The sequence below is a fragment of the Melopsittacus undulatus genome, chromosome 7, assembly GCF_012275295.1.
Source record: "Melopsittacus undulatus isolate bMelUnd1 chromosome 7, bMelUnd1.mat.Z, whole genome shotgun sequence".
Classification (NCBI taxonomy): Eukaryota; Metazoa; Chordata; class Aves; order Psittaciformes; family Psittaculidae; genus Melopsittacus; species Melopsittacus undulatus.
Genome location: NC_047533.1, coordinates 17,627,976 through 17,651,064, shown reverse-complemented (window position 1 = coordinate 17,651,064; position 23,089 = coordinate 17,627,976). Strand labels below are relative to the sequence as shown.

General features: G+C 37.8%; 1 protein-coding gene across 3 annotated transcripts in view; it reads left to right on the top strand.

The window, feature by feature from the left end:
- Positions 1 to 23,089, top strand: part of KCNIP4 (potassium voltage-gated channel interacting protein 4) — a 148,626-nt gene that overhangs the window by 80,568 nt on the left and 44,969 nt on the right. For all 3 annotated transcript variants that reach the window (XM_031048407.1, XM_034064664.1, XM_005148456.2), the window contains exon 2: positions 20,394 to 20,518. In XM_031048407.1, coding sequence (XP_030904267.1) covers positions 20,411 to 20,518 — 108 coding nt within the window. In that variant the 5' untranslated portion in view covers positions 20,394 to 20,410. The remainder of the gene's footprint in view (positions 1 to 20,393; positions 20,519 to 23,089) is intronic.

Genomic DNA, 23,089 nt, shown 5'->3' with positions numbered 1-23,089 from the left:
GCCCAACTGAGCAGTGAACCAGCCCTTCTGGGTAATTCTCAGTTACATCCTGGGTATGATGTGCTGCGGTATGGAATACCTCTTCGGTTAGTTTGGGACAGGTATCCTGTCTCTGCTTCCTCCCAGCTTCCCCTCCTGCCTGGCAGAGCATGAGACTCAGAAAGTCCTTGGTCAGGCTAAACATTTGAGCAGTAACTGAAAACATCGGTGTTATCAGCACTGTTCCCAGGCCGAAAGTCAAAAACACAGCACTGCACAAGCTACTAAGAAGGAGAAAAAATGACTACTACTGCTGAACCCAGGACAGGAGTTTTCCCTAACCATAAGTGATCTGGAAGAAAAATTAAATTAAGAGAGTCCTGGTCTACTTTCCTGAGCCGGGTAACAAGCCTCCTTGTGACACAGATCAGCAAAACAGGCATTTTCTGTGAGGTTGCTGTCCTACTCACAGGATCAGACTTTAATGCAAATATTCCTGGTATAACACCTTACATTTAGAGTAGCAACATCCATTTAAAAAGCATGTTTATATATAAAAAATCTACTTGTTTTGTTGCAATTAATATTTTAACTATTTGAGTATGTTTAATCTCTGGTTTGCATTAACTTTTTTATTGTTTTTTTTAATTATTTTATTCCCAGTTCTAGTGATCCATGTGGGTGCTAGTGATATAGATAGCAGTAGTCTGGAGAGCATATTAGAAGGACTACAGAGCCCTGGGAGAGATAGTTAGAGGCTGTGGAGCTCAGATAGTCTTTTCATCAAATCTCTAGGATAAAGGGGAGGACCTTAAAAAGGCTAGGCAGATTGGCCAGATTAATAAATGATTAGAGGGGTGGTGCCTTAGTCAGGGGTTTAGGTATCTAGAACATGGGACTCAATTTAGTAGGCCAGGTCTACTGGGGGCTGCTGGAGCTGGTCTGACAAAGAAGGGGAGGAGCAATTTTGCTAGGAGGCTTGCCAGACTCATCAAGGATGCTTTAAACTAGTTGTGTTGGGGGAGGGGGCATCATTCCATCCCAACACACCCAGTCAGTTGCCAGCACCTGTAATAAATGATCAGAGCAATGTAAAGATATTCCAGCTGCTACAGCCAATGAGCCGGCTTCATTTGGGGCTCGGCTCAGATGGCTCTATACAGACGCCGGTAGCATGGAGAACAAACAAGAGGAATTAGAGATGTGGGCACATCTACGGGGGTATGATATAATAGGCATAGCAGAAACAGGCTGAGAAAGTTGGGGCTGTTCAGCCTGGAGAAGAGAAGGCTGCGTGGAGACCTCATAGCAGCCTTCCAGTATCTGAAGGGGGCCTATAAGGATGGTGGGGAGGGACTATTCATTAGGGACTGTAGTGACAGGACAAGGGGTAACGGGTTGAAACTTAAACAGCAGAGGTTTAGACTGGTTATAAGGAAGAAATTCTTTACTGTTAGGGTGGTGAGGTACTGGAATGGGTTGCCCAGGGAAGTTGTGAATGCTCCATCCCTGGCATCCCCTCAAGTCCAGGTTGGATGAAACCTTGGGTGACATGGTTTAGTGTGAGGTGTCCCTGCCCATCGGAGGGGGCTTGGAACTGGATGATCTCAAAGTCCTTTCCAACCCTAACTATTCTATGATTCTGTTATCTGTGAGGACACCAGAACCCAGGAGAGAGATTTTATTTCTTAATAAGAAAATATACTTGTAAGTCACAATATTTGTCATTAGAAACTTATTTCAGAAATAATATCTGAAGCAATAACTGCTTCTTTTTAAATGAATCTAATTTTTGTCTGTGTTCTGTATGTCACCAGCAACACTTTGTACACTGTTTCCTAGAGGACCGTTGAAAACTTTGAAATACCAGCTAGTGGGTTTCTGCCCATTTTATTTATTTTATTTTTTTATTTAAAAATAAATACTTAGAAGAGTTCTTTCTTTAAAAGTAGATGAAGCCAACCAGATAGAAAAGCTGTTGTGTTGCAGCCTGTTACAAAACAATATGGAAAGTTTTGCAAAACTGCCATAGTTAGTGAGAAGGCCTGCAAATAGAGCAGTACTACTTCTGCTTGGATTTGCTTTAGATCAGAAAAATCAAGTGCTTTATTCAAACATCAAGTGAGAATTATATGCCAAGGGCTGTCTAAATTTTTGTTTTTATTTGATTCTTTTTAAGAAATTACTACAGACTTGCTTCCCACATGTATCTACATATATATCTGCTTGTGGCATATATTTGTTTGTATCTTAATTAGAAATGATTTCTTTAAAATGTCAATAATTCTGGATTTTTTAGTATAACCTAAGCATTTTATGTTATAATTTCATTTTTATAACTACATATATTTATTCATATATTGATACGGTTACATCTCTGCTCACTTGGGTTTAAACTGCACAACAAAAAACATTTAATTTTGCAGATAGCACTTTAGACCGTTTGTCTCTAGCAGGTGACATCAGACAGCTGTGCTATTTGGGTTTGTGCATGTGTGTGTAAGAATCCATAATCAGTTTTTTAATGTCCCTGTCGTGTCTGCCTTATTTACATTGTCTGATAGTTATTGCTGAGTCTCTGTACTTCACAGTTTAAAGAATTTTCTGTGGCTTCTAGTCAGAAGTGGCATGTTGTGAGCACTCTGAAGAAAAAACATGAAATTACTACTTTGTATAAATTATGCTTTCTTTGTGTTCCACTGGGAAGCAAAGATTTGAAGAAGTCTTGAGGAACTCAAAAGGAATTTCAATTTATCCTTGGCAGCAGTTTCCAGCTGTGCCTGAGAGGCTGAGATAGGTGTGTGAATGGGCTGCTGGAAGAGAGCAGCATGAGAACAGTTATCGAACCATAATAATCAAAAGTCTAAGGCATTTTATTTAATTGAAGTCAACAGTGGAAGTGGTCTGGAAAATACAACTGAAAAAAACCCATCAAACAACCTATCAGAGATTTCTGTAAAATAAAGTAGCAAGTGGATTTGCTTGCTTTTAGGCCAGTTAAACACCAGTACCCAGTAGGAAAATTTACTGTAGCATGGCAAGGCTATGGTTTGTCAGGATGCCTGTGGAATAGCTCTCATCTCAACTGATTTGCCCTGGCAAGGACTTCCAAATCAATAACCCTTGCTCTAATAGGACTTTGCAAATACATTTTTTTATTAGTGGTAAGACATTAAGGACAGGGGGGTTCTCTGCTGGGAGCTTGCTTCTTTGTGTTTCCTGTGTGCCAGCATTATGATAGCCAGTGATATTCCTATGTACTCCTTCTCACACATTAAGTCAGTCACAGATTGATGCTTCTTTGGTAGCTCCTTTTAACACAAGCTGGCATGTGTTATCACACAAGGTTAATTTTCTTTGGTTTAGCTGAAAATTTTGAACAATGAATAGAAAAACTTTTAGTAACAGGGAGTAAAAAAGACATAGGGATTTTATGTATAGCAAGCAAGTTACAACTGATTTACACCAGGATCTGTCAAGTTCAAAGGTCAGACGTATTTCTGCTGATTGATGCCAAGTAAGTAGGAGAAAAATGAGACAGTATGCTCTTCAAGAAATTATGTTTTTTTGTAAATGGCCAATTTAAAACAAAAGGATTAGGACTGTGAGAGCTGTGGTCCCCGCTCAAGTTCTTCCTTCACAGTTGAAAGCTCTGTCAGGCTTGTCAGAGTTTGCTCCTTGTAGCTCATGACAGAGAACTGCAAAGCCTCTTTGACACTTCTTTCTGTTCAGTAGCTACCACTAGTCTTTCTCCTGTTCTTTCTAGTAATTGGTTTGAGTTTTTTAAAAATATTTTGTTATTTATAAACATTCTGTATGAGACTATTGCCTAAGTTTCAGTCAGCTTGGATTTATGGCAGTAGATATCATGTGAATGTAAATTAATGTCTTTGTCCTCCCACACATAGTGGGACCTAAGCAACCAGTAAATAGATGAGGAGCCATTGATAAAAGCAAAAATAAAAGACAAATATCATATAAAGCAGCACAAGCTTTAAATGCCTTTATGCCATTCACAGCTCCCCACATTTCTATGTAAAAAATCAATCTAGTTGTAGCCCAATCCACAAATAGAAGAGTTTAAAGGGATGGCTAAAGAATGTGGTCCAGTTCTGATTTCCTTGTGCATGCAGTGATATGAGTAGAAAGAGTGAAATTCTTAACTAGAAATTCAGGGAACCAGGTGATGAAATGCTGAGATCATCAAGGGAGCAAAGGGAGACATCAACCTTGTATAAAGGTAACTAGTCTGAATGAATTGTGTATAGTTAAACTGTGGCTAGTTTCCACAAGACAAGAAGGGAGTATTGCTGCTGGAGGAAGGATATGGCGAGAGAAATTTGAGAGAGATGTTTAGCTAGACCACATAGCAGCAAGCAATAAATTTATGTCAGGGCAAGACAACTGTCTTAGCAGCAGATTTTGAACAGACTGCAGGAGATACTGAGTGACACTAGAAACGTAATAAATGCACAAGAATTGAGAACTGTAATATGAAGGTTATGAAGTGAAACGGAAGCTGCAGGCAAAAGAGATGAAATTGAGCACTAGCAACTGAAAAGCCCTGTGACCACAGAAAACTGCACGTTTTAATAATCAGGAGGATGTAATCAAACATCCCCATCTGTTGCAGCAGTTTATTTCTTTTATCTTGCAACCTGAGTTGCCACAGGGAAGACTTGTAATCGACATCAGAATGCTGGAGTCAGTGTTTGTGTGTATACTTGTGTGTGAAAGTGTTGATTTATAGAGAAGTGCCTTTTAAAAGCTGTCCAAAAACCAAAGTTTTGAACACTTTTCAGTAAGTGACCTTTCTTTTATACTTCAGTCTTATTCCTTCCTTAGGTCCTTTGCAACAGATAGCAAAAGCGTCAGTATGGAAAGTCAGTCATCTGTTAAAACTTTTTTCCTAATGCTTTTGTACAAAGGTTTAAAAGTTCTTTTATAAGCCAGATTTCACATCTCCTTGTTCAAGCAAAAAATTTCGTTATGATTTTTGGCTGGTGAAAAGAAAAGGACTTTGCTCCAATTGTCCTCAGAATTCTCTGTGAATTAACCAGCCTTTTAAATGTTGTAACTCATAGAAAAACTAACAGAAATAGATTTTCTTGATTTTTTTTTCCCCACATACCTATTGCATATGTTAGATAAATCTCATTGTTAGGACAGTGTATAATCATCTAATATTTCAGGCTATTGTAAGTTAATAATTTAATGAATTTGCTAAACATAATCCTTCAGCTGAAATAGAATAGATGCCTTTTAAAACACTGATGGACAAAGCTGACAATTGCTTTCTAATCTCAGAAAGTTGCTTGGAATACTTCAGCTTCTCTCTTTTGCAAGGATTAGAAGGAAAAGATTTTTTGTCTTTCTGCCATGGGCAGGGACACCTTCCTCTAAACCAGGCCACTGAAGACCCCATCCAGCCTGGCCTTGACCCCTTCCAGGTATGGGGCATCTACAGATTGTCTGGGCAACCGGTTCCAGTGTCTCACCACTCTCATAGTGAAGAATTTCTTCCTAATACTTAAATCTACCCTCCTCTAGTTTAAAGCCATTCCCCCTCGTCCTGTCACTACTTGCTCTTGTTGAAAGTCCCTCTCCAAATTTCTTGTAGGCCCCTTTTAGATACTGGAAGGCTGCTGTAAGGTCTGCCCAGAGCCTTTTTTTCTCCAGGCTGAACAAGCTCAACTCTCTCTGCTTGTCTTCATAAGGGAAGTGCTCCAGCACTTTGATCATCTTCATGGCACTTCCTCTGGACTTGCTCCAACAGGTCCATGTCCTTCTTCATCTGGGGACCCCAGAGCTGAATGTAGTACTGCAGGTGGGATCTCATGAGAGCAGAGTAGAGACGGAGAATCACCTCCCTTGACCTGCTGGTCAGGGTCCTTTTGATGCGGTCCAGCAGACTATTGGCTTTCTGGGCTGCAAGCGCACACTGATGGCTTATGTTGAGCTTCTTCTTAACCAGCATCCCCAGGTCCTTCTCCTCAGGGCTGCTCTTAATCCGTTCTCTGCCCAGCCTGTTTGTGTGTGGGATTGCCCTGACTTAGGTGCAGGACCTTGCACTTGGACTTACTGAACTTCAGTAAGGTTTGTACGGGCCCACTTTTCAAGACTGTCCAGACCCATCTGGATGGCATCCCTTCCCTTGAGTGTGTCAACTGCACCACACAGCTTGGTGTTGCTGGCCAGCTTGCTGTGGATGTGCTCAATTCCACTGCCCATGTCACTGATAAAGATGTTGCACAGTGCCAGTCCCAGTATTCTGAACTTTCTCCACAGTTCTGTGGTGTAGAAAGTGGGATCATTGCTCAGCCCTATATGAGCTTTGACAGCAATGGAGGCCTAAGAAGCTGTCACTTTCCCAGTTTAACCATTCATTCTCATCCCACCTAAATACTTCCCTGTCCCTGGCATGCAAACAAAATTGTTGACAGAGCTGTGCTGTCAGCTGCATCAGGAAATAGAACTAGGTTTGCAAAGGAAAAGTGCTGTTCTTAAGTAGTGTGATGTTGTGATGGGAATTAATGTCAGAGAAGAGAGGACTAGAAACCCTCAGCTCAGGGAACTGGGGTCTGCTATTGAATCACAGACTTAGTTTTAGTAAGAGGAGAAAATTTTGTATTTGAACAGTGCAATCCAGGTCATTAATTCTTAAACTGAGATTAATTATAGTCTCAGAAAGCAATTGTACTTAAGATGGACTAGAAGACTGAGTAGAAGTTCTGCATTTTTGCACAAGGTCAAATTTGTGTATCAAATTACACACCAGTTCTTATGTAGGATGGGATTTGCAAGAATGTGTTACTTTTAACCAGCCTAATCACAAATCCATCACACCCATCCTCTAAAATTCATCATGTGCACATCCTAGGTATTTTTAATCAAGTAGTTCTTGTTAAGGCTGTAATCAGTTGCATGGTTAGAAGTGGTTTCCAGGTTGGAACTACACACAGCTGTAAAAGGTGCAAGAACAGCTGCATCATTCTTAAGGAAACTGGAACACTTTTGAAATAAAACACTGCTCTCACTACTTTGTTGACAGGAATACGGTGCTGCATCTAACTATGTTAAGTAATTTATAGTGACTGTACCAAGGAAAGGTAAATGTGAATATCATGTCATACTTGGTTTTAAGGCTAGTTGACCAACAGGAAGAACTTCATACTCTTCTGTTTATTCTTTTAATTATTTAGTGAATGGCACTGGCTTTGGTTTCTTTAAATCTCTTTGCAAAAGAAAAGCATACTCTTTATTATTTGCCATACCCATTTTCTGTCTTGTATAAAAATGCTATTTTTATGGTTGCAGGATACAGATTATCAATGGAAAGTAGAGTAGTTTACCTTGAGACTGTCAACTTAGCAACTGAAAATTATCAGTGTGTAAGACTGGCTTGTGTCTTCTGTACAAAGGTGATATAGTGTCACTATCATAAAATCATAAAATGGTTTAGGTTGGAAGGGACATTAAGACAATCCAGTTCCAACCCCCTGCCATGGGCAGGGACACCTCGCACTAGAGTAGGTTGCTCCAAGCCCCATACAACTTGGGCTTGAACACTGCCAGGGATGGAGCATTTAGCTTTACACAAGCCACCAAAATTTGCAGGAAAATTTGAGCAATCCATGTATGGCATATAAAACTTAAGCTCCAGATAAATACTACTGAACTCTGGAAAATCTGCTGTTGACTTTGATAGTGGATTTGGAAGTGACTTACTCCTGAATGACCTAGGTCAGAGTTGGCTCACTGTGTAGTCCAGCAGAACTGAAAAGTGTGCACTGGTTTTGTTTCACCATTTCGTGACAGTTCTCTGAGCTGTCAGCGAGACATCCCTCCTAATAACTAAATCCATATAAAGCATTTAAAAAACACATTACAGTGACAGTCTGGAAGCACTGTAGGTTAATTATTTCAACTCAGAGTAATTGGATAATAATGTGAAAGCTATGAAGGTATACTCCAGAAATTATTTACTAGAAGTATCTCTTTCTGGTCTTATCTAGCCTCTTTCATGAATATGAGAAGACTTTTCTCCACAAAGTACAGACCTGATTGTTAAGGGGTGCTGTAACATATCCCATACCCATGATCAGGGGAAGACACAGGCACTCACTCACCCTCCAGGAGCCAGCACGAGACATGTGGCTGTGACCTGTGGTCATGATCCAGCTGTTAGCACTGAGCCCCTCACTCACACTAGACCTCCCCCCACCCCGTAGGTGGTTTTCAGGGAAAACACCATTCCCAGCCCAGTGGCTGGGTTTGAGACCCCCATTAATTCCAGTGAGTGGCACAGAGACCACAGTGGGTCCAGTTTCTGACACTGTAGGCCAGGGGTACCAAAAGCCCTGATCTGACTCCAGCTCTTGGCTCTTTGGCAAATGTAAGCATATCTGAGTCCAGCATTGTACATGTTCACCTACACCATACACACAGTTTATATAAGAAACTAAATATGAAAGTAATAAACATTTGAAAGTTCTCTCATAATTTTTAATATCTCTCTATTTAATTTTTCATTCTAATTCTCAAGTCATCTTTAACACTCTTATTTTTCTCTTTTCTTTGCTGAGCTCTTCTTTTTCATTCTATCTCATTTTGTATCACTTTTTTTTTAATTCTCTGCACTATATAATACATTCTTATTCAAGTATTGCTTTCCTTTCAACTCCTTTGACACACAAACCTCTTCCCTCTAATCTGTCTCCTTCCTACCCCACCACAAGACAACTAACTTTCTGTAGATGTAATTATTCTATGATCATCTATATATATTACAGTTAGTTAAAAACTTCTATGCTCTTCTCATAAACAATAGAAGACAATAAAATGAAGGAAAATATATAGTTCAGGGGACCAATTAAACAAATCTGATTCATTTTACACTCTCTTATATGCTCAGATGATGAACTCCAAATAAGATCTTTCTGAAGAAAGCAGGTGATCTGATATAAATACATTTCCTGTCATAGAGGACCAGCTTAGTTTTACACATATACTGGGAGTGTGTGTGCAAGTGTAGTAAGTGGTACTAAATGAACAAAGTGGTATTGAAAGAATAGTAGGTTTTACATCTTTGCACTGCAGAAACTGCAATTTTCAGTGTTTATGCTCCTGGAGATGTTTATAACAGGTTTAAATACGGTTTGCATTTAACATTTGCATAGAAAGTGTTCATAACATAAGCAGTTTTTCCATTGAAACATCATGGGAAGGTGTACTCTGAATAATAAAGGTGTATTTGGAAAATTTAATGAAGACCGTAATGATGATAGTGTGGCCATTTTTCTGGTTTATATTTTTTATACTCCAGCACTTCTCTACTCTGTTTCTTCTCACCTGTGACATTAGCTTTTCCTATTTTTATTTAATTCTTTTCCATTTGCCAATCCCACAAACTCCCAAATGTAGTTACTGGTTTTGACAAGATCACTGTTCCTTGTTCTTAATTTTTAATCCATGTTGAAGTACTAACGGTCTCCAGACTTCTCAATTGACTCTGACCTCCAATTGATTGGAAATGTGGCTACCAGCTCCTAATCTGTGTCTGCCATTGGGAGGCTGATTTAAAACAGTATGTGCAAGGGAATTTAAAGTGAAGGAGAGCAATCTGACTCTCAAAGAGTGTTTAAAGGTGGTCCCTACTAAAGTATGACTGCTATCCACTTTTTCAACTCAGTATTTCCATGGCTTCTCCATGTAGCAGGTCTGACATGGTTTATAGGTCTTAAGTGTGCTATGAAGCTGGTAGGTATATTAGGTGATGAAAAACAGAAAGTTAGGGGCAGTGGAGGAAGAATCACTAAAAATACTTATGTGCAAGCAAATGTGAACAGTGAGAATGTTTTCATGGTTTGGCAAAAAATGATGATGTTCTGTGGAATAGCCTACTGACAGCTCGCACAGTCTCTTGGCAGGTGTTTCCAAAGATCTGAGGCTGGGATTTATAAATATTTATGTTGTACATAATTTTATTTAATTCCTAGACTCGCTGCACAGAAGGAACATGCACTCTGGTTTGGCTCTCTTCCACAAGTGTTGAATTGTGATTATGAAATCTGCACTTCATTTTCTGTCCCTTGCCTCTCCATCTGTGCTGAGCTATCAACAGTTTAGTGGGGCTGCCAGCACCTAAGGCCCTGGTAGAAATTCCATTGTAGGACAGAAATTGATCATAAACCATTATGCTGAGAAAAACATTTATGCATTTCTCCTTTTGGTTTTCAGAATCCTTGTAATTTCCTACCAAAACTTTTGAATTAGGAAAGTGCCTTTGCAGCTTGGCTTTCAGGTCTTCTACTAACCCTCTTCCAAAAAGGTCACATTCAGAACTAAAGTAAGATAGGCATTTTTTCCCATTATTATGGGAAGATATATAATTCTGTAGGTGAACAAAATACATATTCCAGAACTGATGGGAGTTTAGCTGTACTGTATAGACACTGGATGTGGCCAAGGGGTTGTAGATACTTCTGCGTAAAACATTGAGTGAGACTTAAACAGTGGAAGCTCACCTGCTGCTTTAGCCAAATAAGGGACAGAGACTTTGAAAAGGAGGAAAGTAAACAAAAGTAAAAAAAAACATGGAGGGAAAAAGACTGGGAAGAAAAGAGGTAGTTTTATAGGTGCCTTTTCTCTTCCACTGACAGTGAAGGAAGAATTCCTTGGGAGAACTGTTTCTAATTTCTGAACTTCCTATTAAATAGGATGATTATCTGCCCCACATGCTTGTTTTAGTACTCAGATAACTGCCTGCTATGCTGATGCTTACCACCCAATTCCTGTTACAAAAAGGCAGCAACGAGGCGGGAGGCAAGGCAGGAGAGTGCTTCTTTGAATAGATGGCATTTGATGCAGGCAGGAAATGTGAGCAGGACTTTAGGGTCAAGGGCAACCACAGCACAATCCATCCCGTGCACTTAGTGGGGATGTGAGACAGATCTCTGCCACACCAGCAAGAAGTGGCCTATCTGCCCTCACTTTCATGAATACAAGGAATTTGCGAGGAAAACCATCACATTTAGAAAGAGAAATATTTTGCCTCTGAAAAACCTGCAAAAATCTCTTGTCTTGATAGAATTTTCTGAGGTTGTCTGAGGAAGTCTCACCTGTCTGTAATAACAGAGCAAAATGCCATACATCTGTCTTTCTAAATTAGGGATCATATGTCTGAAGAAAAGGGAATATGTAGATTTAAAACAGCATAGGAATACATGTATATGATTAGGAATATATGGTCACTTATAAATCACTTATTATTTATAAAAGATATTTTTTATATTCTAACACATCCTTTTTCCTAGTATTTAAAAGTCTTTTATGACTTTATTAATTTTTAATTAATGAGGAAATGTTTTTGTGCTTCTTTGAGTATTTTTTTGTAACCAGCACCATTATCATAGAATCGTAGAATGGTTTGGGTTGGAAAGGACCTTAAGATCATCTAGTTACAACCCCCCTGGCATAGGCAGGGACACCTCACACTAAACCATGACACCCAAGGCCCTGTCCAACCTGACCTTGAACACTGCCAGGGATGGAGCATTCACAACTTCCCTGGGCAGCCCATTCCAGTGCCTCACCAGCCTTACAGTAAAAAATTTCCTCCTTATTTCTAACCTGGACTTTCCCTGTTTAAAACTCATTACCCCTTGTCCTATCACTACAGTTCTTGATGGAGAGTCTCTCTCCAGCATCCTTGAAGGCCCCCTTCAGATATTCGAAGGCTGCTATGAGGCCTCCACGCAGCCTTCTCTCCTCCATGCTGAACAGCCCCAACTTTCTCAACCTATCTTCATATGGGAGGTGCTCCAATCCTTTTATCATACTCGCTCTCCTCTGCACTTGCCCCAAGAGCTCCATGTTCTTCTTATGTTGAGGACACCAGAACTGCACATGGTAATCCAATTGGGGTCTCATGAGAGCAGAGTAGAGGAGCAGAATCACCTCCTTGGACCTGCTGGTCATGTTGCTTTTGATGCAGCCCAGGATACAGTTGGCTTTCTGGGATGTAAGTGCACGCTGCTGGCTCATGTTGAGCTTCTTGTCAACCAGTATCCCAAAGTCCTTCTCTGCAGGGCTGCTCTGAATCACTTCTCCACCAATTAGCTCTACATCAACCTGTCATCACTGTGCTATTGGACTGACTAGCTCACACACATAACCAAATCTGTTTTTTAAAAGTAAGAATTTAGAAAACAATTCTACTGACCATAAGTATGCATGATACTCTTACTACTGAATGTTTAATAATAAAGTGCTAGGGTTAGAGTTCTCTAGTTTAAATATCTGTAAATCAGGTTTAAGCCGTTGATGCATTTATCAGTTGCAAGTGCAGGTAGAAATCATGATAAGTAGCAGTCACTCCTAAAGTGTCTAGTGTGCCCAATGTCTATATGCAGCACCTATATCACTACAGCAGTACTTAAATATGAGAATAAGTAAGCTGTGCTCCAGTTACAGAGTGTTTTGTGAAGGTGAGGCACCTCTTGGGACAATCACACACAATTCCAGGTAGTGTCATATGGAGGTGAGTTCTAGGACATTCCCACAGTGAATTCTGGGGAAAAGTGTGTCTCACCGTTTAAATTTCATTGCAAATGAGTAAGTTATCAAGCCCAAGAGCAAGCAGCACTATTTAACTAACCTAAATTTGAAGAATCTTCGCACTTAGCCCCGAGGAGTTTCTGGCTGATTGGGTTGGGAATAACAGCTATGAAATTTCTAGTCAACCAATTATTAAAGAAAAAAAAAAATCAAGAAGAGTTTGGAAAATTTGGCTTCTGAATATCATTTTGAGGCTAAGAATTATTATTACTCTACTCTGAAAGTTTGAAGGAAGCAGTATCAATGCATCATTATCAGTGTATTGGTGCTTCTGTCTTAGATTAATTAGCTTCCTAATGGCCACAACTTTTTCCTCAATGTATTTCAAACTGGGGAAATAGCTACAGAATTCACAGAGATTACAGTATTTCATTCTAACACTTTTAGTGTTTCAACATGTATTAAACACTGGCTCAGCATAGGCCCAATGTGAAACGTTTTCTCTGTATTAAGTAGCTCTTTACTCAAGAAAAGTCACATTGAAAGCTATAGTGCTGATCTACACTGTCATGACAGTGGACTGCAACGGCTGCAGGACAAGCTGACTGCAGCCACTGGAAGCAAAATGTTTCCATGCTGCTTTCTGGTGCTATGAGAAGCTAAACTTTTGCCCTGATCTTAGTATCAACATCTTAAATTAGCTGCCAGAAGTGAATACAAAAATTATACTGGCTTCCTAAATTACTCCTCTGATAGAACTTTCTCCCATATATTTCATCTTTGACTGTGATCTTGCTACTGCAAAGCCCATATGATTTGCATTGAATTCCATGAGCTTTTGTGAGCATAAAAGAGGCAAAACTATTTGCTTACTTACGGCTTTGAGCTTCGAGCCTTTGGAAATAATACATCCCTTTAAGTTTTGCAAAGCACTCTATGCATCTTCAGTAATTACATATGTTGTGGATCTATGTAATTATGTAAGTAGTACGTGGGCATTAAACTTTTGCAAACCTCAACTCAAATTCATAAGCTAGAAGTAGATATTTCTAGATCATATCTATGCTAGAAGAATTCCTAATACATAAAAAAACCCTTAAGAGAAACAGATTTCCTTTGTGTTCAGATATCTACAGTACAGGATTAGCATGATACTGCAGATACTGCCAGCTGAGACCACAAGGTATATATGTTTAAAAGTTCAGGTTTTGTTCCCAAACTAAAAATATGGAGTTTGAGATACCCATTGGATCACAGAATGCCTTCTTTTTTATGAGTTTATCCGCATAGTGTTTCCAAGTTGAGAGTTAAATGCTACAAATAATAAGTGCATTCATTCTTATTAGTCATATTAAAAGGTTTTGACATTTCCAGAGATGGCCATTTAGGTCCATCTGACCTTATGATGAGACTGGATTATTTCATCTGTTCACCAGAGGTCCTGTTCTCCCAGGGGCAGAATTTGCATGGTAATAGTTGATTTTTTTAAGGCTGTGGTCAAATCTTTCCTAACTTTCCCCATTTCTTTGATTTCATTTCCCCCACTGTTTTATTCATATGCAAACAGAGTAATTTCATTTTTTTTTTTTTTAAATTTAATATCCTTGAAGCTTTCTCATTTTCTCCTTCTGTTCCCAAATACAAGTATGTACTTTCTCAAGATGGTTTGCTGGCAGAAACTAAACTATTATACATCATGTCGCTAGCACCAGTATTCAGCACAAGTGCAATAGTGGGAATAACCCAAGATTATCCTTGTGACTGTGCTGCTAGAACTGCAACTTTCAGTCACGTGTTTGATTTCTTGCTCCATCTGTTTTACACTTATGCTGCTGTAGCAAGAGCCATGGCAGAACAGCTTTTGCGTTTGAGCACATGCAACTGATATGAAAAGTGAGGGAGTTGCGTAATATCCAAACAGAGCTCTACCTTTCTGAGGAGCAAAAACAATTTACTCAACTGTTTTACAGATGTTAGATCTGTCATTTGCAGTAAATATCCATCCAGTGGATGCTTGCTTATATCACCAATTTTGTATAAAATGGTTAGCAAGGCCTTACAGGTAGTTACTCCAATGAGTTCCTTCACAATAAGTAAGGGTAATCCTGTCCACCTGCTTTATGGCACAGGCACATTATCTATTCAGCCATGTCAGTATTTAAGGATGAAAGTATAAGTAATAATTTTGTATATATACTGAATGGCAAAGATTAAAGGAAAGGGAGACTGACTACACATCATGGTTGACATTTTAATATTCAGAAAAGGCAAAAGTACCAGGTTGGTTATTACAATTGCCGAATGAAATATATGGGAAAACTCAGCCATGGAACTAGAAAACTGCCAGAAAGGACAACAAAAGATATCTTTGGGATTTTGTTTGGTTTTGGTTTTGGTTTCCATATTAAACTTCAAAATCAAATAGACTTGACTTTTAAGTATTTTAGCTTTAAAATTTTTATGAACACTCTTACCTTGTGTTGTTTCAAATTCATATTCTGCTACTTCTCTGTTAGCTGTTTTGAAGCAGGTTATAAGAACTTTACAAGAGATGCAAACTTACAAAAAAAAAAATCCCCTAATTGAAAAGATACAAAGACAATATAATTTTGTTGTCCTGTTCAAAAATTCTGGTTGCTTTTTGCAATTCAGGATGGCTGACATCTATTTGGCCTTTTCCCATCAGGATACTGCATAATGATGAACTCTGCAGCATGTACAGAAATTGTTCTCAAGCCTGTGTTAACAGTCCTGATAATATATTTTTTAGGTTTCCTCTACGCTCAGAACAGTGCCAAACGCAGCATTAAAGAGCGACTTATGAAGCTCTTGCCCTGCTCGGCTGCCAAAACGACCTCTCCTGTTACTCAAAGCAAGTTTTATTTTTAATTTGATTTTTTTTTTTAGGTTGCATGCATCGAAAGTTATACTTTCATTAACTGCTAATTTGAGAGACAAGATAGTTGCTGAAAGAAATGTATTCTCTATTGCAGTTTAAAATAAAGTGATGAACAGATCTGTGGGCTGGTAACAGATTTGTCTGTGCAGAGCACTGTGGCAATATACCAATGCCAGGGTCCGCTGCGGAGGAGCTACTGGGTTGGCACATATGCTCTGGAAGTGATTCATTTAGATACCTGCTCTCAATGTATTTGAAAAGTATCTTTTTGTTTACATGTGTGCATGTGTCTGTGTTTGCTTGCTATCCAATCCATGTGATAGTATCAGCAGTAATAGTCTGGGAGGAAAGACTTGGCTCAGCAGGTTTCGACTAAATCAAACTGTTTAGGGAATGGGACTTAAGTTTGCGTTTGAGAGAAAAATAATGAGATTGAAAAAAATGTATGTGAATGTAGAGATACATGAAAAGCACACTGACACTACCTTTAATGTCTTGATATGTTGTGAGGAAGTAACATTTCTCTAGGATAGCTAACATAAAACAGGGGGAGTGAAGGAGAAAGTGAGCCGTACAAAGGTACATAAATATATGTGTATATACCTAGAGATTAATTTTAGTAATAAAACTAATGTCTTTATAAATTGGTTACTATAAATGATTTTAAAATATCCCTGTGTACCAAATTCAGTCTAGATTAATTTGGCTTTATTCTAGGCACTAATCTAAGCACTTAAAATTAGAAGATCAGTGGTCCTTGTGATTCCTGTATGTGTTTCCTCTCCTGATAAAGCATCTGAATCAAAGGTGAAAAAAAACCTTCCAGAAGCAGTTCCCCATTTCCAGTGAATACTTGAAAACCCAAGGCAACTTGGGTATTACCACAGAACCCTATTAAATATCTGGACCTCAGTGGTATGGATCTAGGCTTTCATTTCGCTATCCCACATCACTGCCTTTCATGATTCTCTAGAGAGAAAAGAGTGGTGCTTGCTTTCTTTTCTAAGTGTTTGAGGTATCAAAGATGAGAAGGACTAAATGTGATTTTTTTTCATGGTGACTTCAACTGATGTTTTATTTGAAAATAGGATAGCTTAAACTGGTTCATTACTGTCACGACACCCAGTAGGAATTCATTATGTAAAAGTTGCTTTCAGCTACAAGGCCTGAATAATATAGTTTTAGACTATAAAAGGAATTATAGAATAAAAAATTGATTTGAGTAATAAGGGGTAAACCTCACCTTGTATTAAATATTTCATATTGGAGAACCAAAACGTAAAACCAGATGAATTCGACATTTTTCCGTGTACTCATCAATAATGAAGTGCTATGTTAAGTATGTTATACTAAGTGAAAATATTGCATTAAATAAGGATATCATTGTAGCCATACATTAGTATTATATCACTTTGACATAACGTGATATTTGGTTTCTGCTAACATGAAATAAGCAACATGATAATGTACTAGGAATGAAGCCAATGCTACCTACAATAACAACCCCATAATGTGAATTCCTTAGAAATTTTAAGGGGAATATTTTTAGAACTAGTACTTTGTTGAAATATAAATAGCATGAATTTGCAATTCTGCTCTTAATTTCTATGAATATATGCAGACATAGTTTACCTGTGGTTTAGCCTAGTAAAATTAAACATAAATCCCTCCTTCTTTAGCTAAAGGCATGTGCTAGAGATAGGACTAGACTCAAGAATGTTTTTGGAAAGGAAAAGCATGTTTGCATGAAGTTATTAGATAGATTCAAGAGCTGTAATGTGGGGTTTGTGCAGGCAAATGCGTGTGCACAATTTTTACAGATATGAATTGAGGCCTGACTTTGGACATGCCTCTCCAGCTGCCATTATTGGAAGAGTATGTGTGCTTTTTTCATTGCTTTTTTCATTTTGTTCTTTAATGAATAGCATAATAGCTATTCTAATATTCTAGTTCTCTAATGAATAGCATTCTTTAATGAAAGCATAGGTCCTGTTAGAAATACGTTCAAAACTGTCCTTATTATTTAGCTAGAACAAAAAACATCAATGAAGTCAGTAAGAATATTTTTTTCAATGTATTGAGTGAATATGGACATGTTTCTGTTTTTCAGTTTACATACGTTAGCCTTCTATAAAATAAATATAGAACCTCAACTTCCTTAGGTTGAAGAAACTACAGAACTGAAATAACTATTTTTTTGCTAATGCCGTAGAAATCATTAATGTTTGGAAGTAGATATATTTTCACACATTTTCACTGCATATTTTCCATGTATATAGGTGGGTTTTTTTCCCAGCCTGGATAATGGTAGCCATAAGTGTGAAGAGAAAACTTAAAATCCTGCAGTATAGCAAACTGCTATTTTAATCTGCATGCTTAACACATTATAAGGAAGTTTATGTTGATTTAATTTTTTTGATTGTTTATATCTGTCAGAGTCTAGAGAAATAGAGTGTGAAGTGTTATAGTGAACCTTTTAATTACAGAAAATCATCATCACACTGCAGTCTTCTACATTATCACTGTATCATTAAAACACTATAAAAATGTTTATTATTAAGGAAATGCCAAACATTGTACTCAGCATTATATTGCCTGGCCTTTATCTCTAGCTTCGCATTTATTATATGTATTCATTTTGCTTCTAGAAAAGCTTGTAGATGTCTCTCTAAGTAGCCAGATGTTTCAGGAATGCATGCTCAGGGAGCTCATTTACAGTTAAGTCCCCTTCTGTCTAAACAATGGTCCATTTAAATTCCATATAACTCTTGGAATATAAAATACAAGTGACTTCAAGTATGTTTATTCTCAGATTGATTCTATTGCAAATTTAGAATAAGCACCTGGTGTTGACTTGCAGTTGACAAAAAAAAAGAAAATAATTGTCTGCATATCTACAGCCTGACATAGCTACAGATACTTCAGTGACTGTATAGAGAATATAAAAAGATTAATCCCTTAAAACATGGTGGAAAGGATTTAGGAACTGTGCAAAATCAATCCTGGATGATAGAATTATAGAATACTTAGGGTTGGAAAGGACCTTAAGGTCATCTAGTTCCAACCCCCCTGCCATGGGCAGGGACACCTCCCACTAAACCATATCACCCAAGGCTTTGTCTAACCTGGCCTTGAACACTGCCAGGGATGGAGCATTCGCAGCTTCCTTGGGCAACCCATTCCAGTGCCTCACCACCCTTACAATAAAGAATTTCTTCCTTATATCCAATCTAAACTTCCCCTGGATGTTTTATGCAGAATTAAAATGGGATTCAAGAACTTTGCTACACTTTCCATAGGTTAGGAAGACAGTTTCTTAGCTTTGGAACTACTTTATTCCAGGTTCATCTATAAAGGCAGGACCTCTCTGGACTTCAGGATTGTTTTTAAAGAGAGCTGAATTTTATAATCATGTGAGTGCAGATACTGACCCCTTAAAACTATCACCAAGCATCATAAAGTCAGTTAAAGTTGTGACACTTGCTGGTTTTGTCAATAGCATTTAGATTGGAAATTTTCACAAAGATGGTAGTGGTCTACAAGTCACATGGGGTAATCCGTAAAGAAAAACAAAAAAGAAACATTATAGTTTATCCATAAGCCAAAAAACAGTGAACATTGTGGTATAAGACTGTGTGTGACACTGAGATCATCTGGGTTACACCAAGATTATGTTCCTGAGATGAGTGCTAATAGCAACATCTCTTTGCAAAAGAGACAAGGCCATGCAGTTTTGTGAAGATTTATCCAAATAGGTTATATATTATGATTATTTCTATTTAGTATGTTTTTTGTTTTTTTTTTTAACTGAACCATATATTCTGATGCCAGATTTCTCCCAAGCAGCTGCAAGTATTATTACTGCATTGTTGCAAACAGAAATACATGAAAATGTAAGCATAGTACTGTTTTAATGCAGTATCCTAATATTGTGCTCTTATGAAAACTGAACTGAATAAAACTTATTTTGAGAATGCAGTCCCACACACTGATAAAATAAAATGCATATCTTCAGCATTGTGGAAGTGGCAATTTAACATGCCATCTCAAATTAAATTTCTATAGTCAGTATAACTCTGAAACCATAATAAGGCAATGATTTGATTAAATTAGTCTGCAGTACTACACAATAATGCTGAGAGTGCTCAAGATGGATATGCATACTCATACTTTCATTAGGCATATGGTTGACCCTATGAAAAAAAATCATACTGTATGTTTCTTTAGTTATTGTATTCAACTCTCACATTTAAAACACTACCTGGAAAAAATGCATTGCTGTCTCTCATTATTTAGGGTTGCGCTCAACTATAAGACTTGAATGTGAATAAACACATTCTTATTCACCTGTTGATGAGATCACTGAAGTCATCTTGTTCCCCACTTAGACTGCTCACCACAAATAATCGTGTTTGCCTTAAAGGTTTTGTTATACCATACTGAAAGTAAGGTCTGCTGTTGAATGTGCAACATGATTCTGACGTGCTTTCCAAAGCACAACTTCACAGTGAAAGGAGGACACTGAAAATCCCAGTCTGATACAGTGAATTCACATATATTAACTAACCAAGGAAAAATTTCTAGTATCCTGGAGTCACTGGGGTTTAATAAAATTGCTCTCTTTAGTCTGAGGGTGATAGAAACAAAAGCCATACTGAATGTGTCATGCATGCCCTTGCAGAATGTTGGCTTTTCAGCTTATTGCTGTTTGTACTGATGTGATAATATCCAGACCACTGGATCATCATTGCTGTTCCCTGTTCTGTGCATCCACAGAAGCAGATCAGGTACCCTTTCCCTATGAGTTTAAAATGAACATGTAATTTGTCTTTAAAGTTGCAAAAGCTGTTCTGTAAGAGAATGTCATTTAACTTTTTTTTTTCTCTGCAAGGATTGGATAGTTCTGTATCTTATATTTCTTGTTGAGCTTTCCTTTTCCATCTCTTGTATTCTGCAGACACTGTAGAAGATGAAATGGAAATGGCCACAGTACGACATAGACCTGAAGCTCTTGAACTGCTGGAAGCACAGAGTAAATTCACAAAGAAGGAACTCCAGATCTTATATAGAGGTTTCAAGAATGTAAGCATTTCCTTTTTTAATTTACCATCTGTTTACCAGATAGGCCACTGAAGTTCCATCAATACGAGCATGACTGACAGTGGAGCTCATGGAATCAGTCTGGTCAGGTGAGGAAACAACCACTCTGCAACAAATGGGCAGTTTAATGACCAAAAGATGTAGACACATTAGAAAAGTATCCAGAAGAAAATAATTATAAGTTAGTATAATAGGACTTTTTTCAAATACAGATTGAAAATTGAGTTGAGGTACTTTGTCTAAAAATGCAGTAATGGGAGGGAACATAAGTCCTCAAGATTTTGGTAAAAAAGAAAGATTTTGATTTTTGTGTTCACAGTAGCTATCACAAAAAGTAATTGGTTTAAACTGCACTAGAGGGATTTTTTATTAGGGGAACAGCAGTAGGTGACTTCTTTAGTCCTTTATATTTCTGTAAATCTGTAAATTTGATCCCTTTACTAGGAGTCATTCATAGCAATATATGATATGTGCATTCTATTGGCAGGCCAAATGTTTTTAGTTGGCAGGGGTCCCTACTGAGGACCTCAGTACATGGGTACAGTCTGTCTTCTTTCCCAGCATGTACTTGCTGTCCTGTGTTGCTGGGTTTGTTGTTGATATGTGAGGCATCCATGGTTAGAACAGCAGAGAAATAAGATGCAAAAAGGTTTTAGTAATTAATATTAAATTCTGGCTCTATACTAAAATTAAGAGGTGCCCTGATTTATTAATACTATATGTTTAAAAAAAAACTGTTAAAAAAGGGCTTTTTCTCTCTGTTTTCCTTTACTATCTTTCATGTGATTAACAATACTGTGGGATATTACATGCAAGTAACATTGGATAGAATATACTTGATATTAAAAAAAATGAATAATAGAAATTGCTTGTGAATAATTTGTGTGTAATTTGTGTACTCAGTTGTGAATACTGCAGCTGTGCTAAGGTGCTAAGTCTGCTGAGCTGAAGGTAAAGATGAATTTAATTGCATTTATCACATTTAGATTTAGTTTTTCTTTCACCCATACAAAAGGATTGCCTTCTTGACCTTGGCATTTACTATTCAAATGAATTTGTGTAACAAAGTATAATAATGCTAAAAAGACAATAAAGGTCAACTGTGGAATCAGAGGGAATATTTTCAATATCTTGTACACGAACAAGTGTAAATCTTGCAGAATTCTTAGTTAACATGTATTTTATAATGAAAGCAAGCCATGCAAAGGGATGTTTTAAAAATACATTTTTATCAGAAGCTTAGAATGCAAGTAAAATATGGAGTCACTTAATGTGTCCTGTCTATATATCATCCTCAGTTCCAGAAGGTATATAATGTTGGCGTTAGTGATTAACAGTGATTGCTCTTAAAAGCCTTTCATTTCCTCAGGGTACCAGAGAACATTCCCCAGCTAATGACAGTATTCCCTAGGCATTGCAAATCATTAACTAATGTCCCTAGATCTAAGGCAAAAAGGTACAAGTATAGTGGATAAAATAAGCCTTCTGTGTGTTTCTCCAAAAATAATTAATTTTAGACTCTCAGAAATGAAGGACCTTGATAATTCTCTGCATAATATGAGGTATGGAGAAAGATAATAGGTTACAAGGAAGCATTTTAATTGATTACCTTTTTATACATTTTTGAAAAGAGGAATACAGATGTTTATATGCTTCTGTGTTCTAAGATGTAAGTTCTACTTACATCAAAGGAATGTCTATGGTAATACGTGGTAATACATCTATATTTGGGTGTTTCATTTCCTTATCAGTACATGATAATTTAAGATGTGCATGTATAAATATCATTGACTATATAAAATTAATAAGCATGAACTTAGGGTTTTTTTTGTATTTAATATAATTGCAAAGTTATCAATTACCTTCAAAAATGCTGTAAAGCATCCCCAAGGCTAGTGACTGTTATAAATTAGTTTAAAACATAGTCTTTAGCTGAGAGACATCAGAAATGAAGGATTTCAAAACTTTCAGTTGAGTTCATGTTTGTTTTGTTTGTTATATTTATTGGTTTCTACTGCAAAATTTGGTGCTAGATCACAATTCCTGTCTTCCCCTGACACTTATCAATCACCCGCTTCTGCCTGCCACAGGCCACCTCCCTTCTCATTCCTCTTCTTTTGGATCCAGCTGAATGCTACCTTGTCAATATCTACTCCCATGTATGTTTTACGTGTGTGTTTCATGCACCGATATATGCTGGTAACCACCAAGCTAGCAGCATTGCTTGTTGAGCATGAACCAACAATGTGCCCTTGTGGCAAGGAAGGCAAATGGCATCCTGGGCTGCATTAGGAAAGATATTGCCAGCAGGTGTAGGGAAGTGATTCTTTCCCTCTGCTCATCACTGGTGGGCCCACACCTTGAGTGCTGTGTCTAGTTCTGGACTTTCCAGTAACAGAGGCATTAGCATACTGGAGAGGGTCCAGCAAAGGGTCACAAAGTTGACTAAGATTCTGGAGCACCTCTCCTGCAAGGAAAGTTTAAAAGCTGGGTCTGACCAGCCTCAAAAAGAGAAGGATCAGGTTGATCTTATCAACATATAGAATCATAGAA